Source organism: Durio zibethinus, chromosome 12 (assembly GCF_047325235.1).
Source record: "Durio zibethinus cultivar Kanyao isolate XHJ-2024 chromosome 12, ASM4732523v1, whole genome shotgun sequence".
NCBI classification, from domain to species: domain Eukaryota; kingdom Viridiplantae; phylum Streptophyta; class Magnoliopsida; order Malvales; family Malvaceae; genus Durio; species Durio zibethinus.
This window is the reverse complement of record NC_143173.1, coordinates 5,927,894-5,933,616: the sequence shown is the minus strand read 5'-3', so window position 1 is coordinate 5,933,616 and position 5,723 is coordinate 5,927,894. Positions and strand designations below refer to the sequence as shown.

At 34.4% G+C, this 5,723-nt stretch overlaps 1 protein-coding gene across 1 annotated transcript; it reads right to left on the bottom strand.

The window, feature by feature from the left end:
• Nucleotides 1–289: 289 nt before the first annotated feature.
• On the bottom strand, nt 290–4,114 carry LOC111296213 (putative auxin efflux carrier component 1b). Its single transcript, XM_022890387.2, has 6 exons — nt 2,353–4,114; nt 1,573–1,849; nt 1,400–1,485; nt 1,111–1,268; nt 958–1,034; nt 290–677 (listed from the first exon to the last, which is right to left on the bottom strand). Exons 1-6 carry the CDS (start codon nt 3,470–3,472, stop codon nt 611–613), a joined length of 1,785 nt encoding a protein of 594 aa, XP_022746122.2. The 5' UTR covers nt 3,473–4,114; the 3' UTR covers nt 290–610.
• Nucleotides 4,115–5,723: the final 1,609 nt, after the last annotated feature.

The following is a 5,723-nucleotide window of genomic DNA, read 5'->3' as shown; positions in this document are numbered from 1 at the left end:
CATAGAGATTAGAATCGCATTAATTCTCCCTCCTACGTTGAGTTTTATGAAATTTTTAAAAAACAAATTTTTTATTTTAATATATTTAATATTAAAATTAAAACTTTTCTTATAAAATTAAAATTTCATAATTTTTAATATCAACAAAAAATAAAAATTGTAAAAATTATTTTTAAAATATAAAAAATAAAAATTTTAAATATAAAAAAAAAATGTAATTTTGAGACATTTAAAAATAAGGAACAAAAAACCAAAGACAAAAGGAATATCTTTTTTTGACCTTAGAGGGTTTAAGAAAATGCAGAGATATATTTCATTAACTGAACTACAAACATTACTCACTTTCTTCATTTAAGAAAAAAAAAAAAAAAAAAAGAACAAAACGAAAAGCACGAGGCTCCGAGTGATAAAACATAAACAAAACAAAAAGTTTCTCGCCCCCTCTACTGTCCATGTTTCCTCCTGCTATCACCCCAAATCAGTTTAGAAAATTACTGTATTTACCCCCCAGCTGGTTAGAGAAATCCAAAAATTTCCCACTCAAAATGGGTAGTAACTAATTGTATCTAGTAGTCTTCTTTCCTCTCTCAGCTTCTCAGAGAGCTCTGCTTCAAAGTCCCAGCAAGATGTAGTAAACCAGTGTTATAGGAAGGGCAATCAGCATTCCAAATATGACCCTGAAACAAATAAGGAATAAAAATGATTTTGGGCTTCGCATCTATGATCACATTTTAAACTATAACAATTACACTGATTCAATTATACAAAAAAGAAAAAGAAAAAAGCATTCATAATAGCATGAAATAAACATGAAAAGTGTAGCGTCTTTGGACTTGGATCACACCACCATATTCACGTTGGAATACTAGCACATAGATCATGAAACCCAACATGCACGCATGGAGGAATTCTGCATATTAGAAGTTGGAATTTAGATAAAAGCTTCTAATAACGTACCCAGTGCTCAATATATCGGGATGAACATTGTATTCCTTAGCAAAGACGAATGGGACAATCCCTTGTGGAAGAGCTGCCTGAAAATTCAAACAATCCACGCCTTGAATCAAATCTACTTAAGAGGGTAGTAGACCCAAAATAGACTGCTATTACCTGCACAATAGCAATGCGCAGAAGAACACCTCTCAACCCGACAGCAATTGAGGCAGCAGCCATAACCGCAGGACCCGTTAGGAACCGAATTGCCATGGCAAAGGTCGCAATTGTGTTTCCACATGCAATAATTCGTGGCTGAAGTGCCATGAATAAACCTATAGCCCATAATTTTGCTTGTTGAGAAGACTCAAAGCCAAAAAAAGAGTTGACAACAGCTGTTTTCCCAGCTAAAATGCCTGGAAATCTAGCATACACAGAATCCTAAACGAGTTGATAATCAACTTACCAAGGCTAAACATAGCCATTCCAAGACCTGCATTAGAAAGAATAGCTATTGAACCGGCAATTATAGCAGGCATCCGAATACCCCACCTGCACAAATGCAATAAGCCATTAAAAGTTTGTATGATTGGATTAGAAAAATATTGTACAATTAACAGGCTATGTAGTTTTACACACCTGAACGAAACAAGAGACCAGGTGAGGCCAATCAAACTGGAATAAGTGTTAGGATTCCTGATTAGTTTTCGCCACACCATGATCAGGATGAGTCTGGTCATAACACTAGCAGGAGGCATGGCAGCTGGCCTTGTTTCAGCGTGCGCACCAACCTTAGGGTGGAGTTCAGTCGTGGAGCTTGAACCAAGCTTGGAAAGCACTGGACCTTCACGGTCAACCCCATTTGTTACTGGCTTATTACCAAAGCTAAATTCGTCTCTACCATACTCATCATAATCTGAACATAAAAGATATAAATAAATTAATTGTTGCTAATAGAACAAAAGAAAATGACATGAGAGGAAAGCATTATTCAAGTGATGACGAATACGAACAAAAGAAAACAGAGCACTCTGTTGATCAAAAGAAAGAAGAACAAGACCATCAACAAGAAAGGCGAAAAGGAAAAGACGAAACAAACAACCAACCAAACCCCACTTCATCCACAACGGAAAAAAGCAATCTCCAATCCCAAACCTTCATTCAACAAGACAAATACAGTTACCCCAATAAACAGAACATTCCAATAAGACAAAATTGCAACTAATTCACGTCCAATACTATGAAACCACATTCAAAACATCCAAGAAACAACCAAAACTACATATAAGATTTAACAAATAACCTTAAAGTTTAGTGTTGGAAACTGCCAAATCTTTATGCTCGCTCAATACAAAAACGCAATCAGAACATGCGGTAAACCACTAAAGACACCGAACTCTCAACTAATAGTGTTTGTACCTTTTTGGTGAGCTACGCCACCAAGATCATTCCCATACTCTCCGCCCCTGAAAACATGAATCCCACCTTCTGACACAGGAGAAGCGCTTGAACTCCAAACAAACATGTGCAAATCCTTTCCACCATCAGTTCCGTTTACCTTCTTTTTGGCACCTGGTCCAGTCACAGGAGAGAAGATTCCTGCACTAGTTGGAGCAGGATAAGAACTGCCATTGGCTTTCCCTGTATTACCAAATACCCCAAGTCCATTCTCTTCATCAAAACCCAAGTTTCCGAAGTTGGATTGTCTTGGACTCACGTTGCTTATGTTTTTCCCATTCACCATTGAGTAGAAATCAGTGTGGTTGAAGCTGGACCCTCTTGGCGTTGGATTCCTGGATGATTGGAGGGAGTAAATTTCTGCATTCGTCAAATTTGATGGTCTTGGGGTTAAAGAAACACCTGAGTTTGGACCATGCGACCGGCGAGAAAAAATTTCCGACCGAGAACTAGTAGATTTTCTAACAGTAACGTGGAGTTTCCCGTCTTCCCCTACCTCGGCATCAGTTTGCAATGGCTCTTTTCCGTCCAGAGAAATGATATCAGAATCCACTTTGAAGGAAATGATAGAGCCAGCAGTATCTGGGAATTGCTCTGCTATCAGAAGTCTTGCTCCTCTGTATTCAAAGAGAAAGAGCATCAATGTGTACCAAATTATGCATTGAAGCACGACTATTTGGACCATCAAGCTCCCTGAAAATTCTCCATACATTCCCTTCAACAAAGGAATGCCCATGACAAGAGTGTTAGGAAGAGTTGAGAGCGAAAACAAGGTTATAGACCATTCCAGGGAACCTCTTGAGCTGGTTCTTGACCAGATAGCTAACACTACCAAGACTATGACCTTTTGGAGCGTATCTGCCGCTATGAACCTCAAGTTCATAGCATATGGATTGTTGGTGGATATGAAATGGAAAGAAAGGAGAGGCACTGCAAACAGAGCAACAAACCGATTGATGCCAGAGCACTGGTCAGGGCTGAAGATTTTCCACCATTTCACAGAGCCATAGGCTAAGATCATGGCCACATAAAGTGGCACCACGGCAGTAAGTACATGATAGAGGTCTGTGGCAGTGATCATTGTGTATTTCAAGGGAAACCCAGATGAAAGATAGGGTAAGAAGTAAAACCCAAATAGGATTTCACACGAGAACAACAAAGGAATGCACTTTGTATGATTTTTTTCAGAGTAGTATCTGTTTTTCGTTCGGTTGTCTTGCTGAGGAAAGGTGGAAAAAAGTAGGGCTGGAAAATGATTAACCAGAAGAGAGAAAAGAACCCAAAAGAATTCAGCCCATTACGATATTCATGTCGATGGATAATAAAACTAGAAAATAAAAGTGAAGAACACGGCTGATAATGTCGCCGGAAAATTACTACCCGGCTGAAGAGAGAGAGAATAGAGAGAAGGGAGTGAGAGAAAGGAGGGAAGTGGAGGAGTTGTATTTAAGGGAGTTGATGGCAGACAAGGAAATAAAAGCAGGGAGTTTTTTAAGAGGATTTTGTGTACGAATCGATATAACAAAAGTCTTTTTGGTTTTGAGAGAGAGAAAGAGAAAGAATTGGGGGTACCTGCGAGGGAAAAAGTGTACAGCGTGGATGTTGTGGATGTGTGAACGAAGAGAGAGGAAATGACCCAACAGCATAAGCATATCATACAAGAAAAGGAAAAGAGAGGAAAGAAAAGCAAGGGAAAAGGAAAGAAAAACAAAAAAACAAAAGCAGAGCTTCAACAGATTCTCTGATCATTTATAGAGTACTGTTACTTTAGTATGTATAAATACAGCAGTCCAATTTGATTCATCAAGCGTGCTAAAATTTGAATTTGATTTATTTGATTTTAAAAAATAAAATAAATTTTAAAAATATATCTTATTATTAAAATCGAAATAAAAATATTTTTAAAATTTAAAATATGATACTTAATTATTTTATAATTAATTTTTTATTCAAAATTAATTTTTTATTTTTTTATTTGAATTCATACTTTTTCTTTTTAAAAATTCATTTTCTCTCTAAAACTAAAATAATTCTTTATTTAAATACATACCAATCCATAAACAACAATCTTCAAATTTTCAAGAACTATCTTTTTTACTGCTAACAAATAAAAAACTACCAAGAATCATATTAATCTAGAAAGCCAAATTCCACAACATAAGTAGTAAAATCTTCATCAACAAAACCTTAACAAAAGAACTTTAAAACAAAATTAGAATTTCAACAGACAGTTTTAGAGAAATATCAACAATTATATTTTCAATCACATAAACCAAAAATTACTAGAGAAGAAAATAGAAAATTGCAACAACAAATTAAATAAAGTTACAAGATTGAAGATTCAGTCTCTTGGGTTTTATTCTTATAAACATAAGAAAGAAGCATTGTTGGTGTAAAGGAGTAGAATAAAAAATCCTCGATGGTCTCGGCAAGGTAACAAACAGTGACGAAAGTAATGGTTGTTACCAATTTCTAAGTTTTTTCGTTACGCTGATTTGGTGTTGTTCTTGAGAATTTAAAGGTGTTAAGAAGTTTAGAAAGTGATAGCAATTTTTATTTAGTGCTTTATCTAGATTTGTACTAGAAACTTAAGAAATTTTAAAGGAAGAAGAAAAGGATTTACGTGGGGTTTTCAAAAATTACTGAATAGCGCATAATGGGTGAACAGTATAAGGCGAGCAGTAGATCGGTACCAATTTCTAAGTTGTTAATTTTTTGTTTAAAGTTCGAAAATTCAAAGAGATGGGAATGTAAAGAGTTTTCGATGGTGTAAGGGTTTTCTTATGATTTGGAAATTACTGTTTGAAAATTGGTTTGGATTTAGAGATAGAATTGATTTGGCTTTAGAGAGTGAGAATGAATTTTAAGAGAGAAAGTATAAATTTAGATGAAAAAATAAAAAGATAAAAAAAATGAAAAAAATAATAATTTTTTGTAAAAAAAAAAATATAAATTATAAGATAGTTAAGTATTACGTTTGAACCTCACGAAGCACATTTATTTCGGCCTTAACCACATGGTATAATTTTAAAATTTACTCGAAAAAATAACTCCATTAGAATCAATTGCCTTTAAAACAATTCAAATTTAATCATTCAAAATAAATTAAAATTAAATTATTTAATTTTAAATTCAATAATTTATACTCAAACTAGAACTTGTAATCCAAATCAATATAACTTGAATCTTACATGATTTAAATTTAAAATAATTCAAATGTAAAACATTTTGAATTACTTTCAATTTAAAATGATTCGATTTAATTCTAATCAAACTTCATCTATTACCATCTCTATATGTGTATGCAGTTTAAAGGCAATAATGGTTTGGTT

What these genes read in the sequence shown, in the direction of transcription:
- LOC111296213 (XM_022890387.2), bottom strand. Translation starts at nt 3,472, where the DNA reads ATGATCACTGCCACAGACCTCTATCATGTACTTACTGCCGTGGTGCCA. An exon ending in TGGTCTCTTGTTTCGTTCAG is followed by an intron (nt 1,486 to 1,572) that starts GTGTGTAAAACT and finishes GCATTTGTGCAG; the next exon opens with GTGGGGTATTCGGATGCCTG. An exon ending in CCCGATATATTGAGCACTGG is followed by an intron (nt 678 to 957) that starts GTACGTTATTAG and finishes TATTTGTTTCAG; the next exon opens with GGTCATATTTGGAATGCTGA.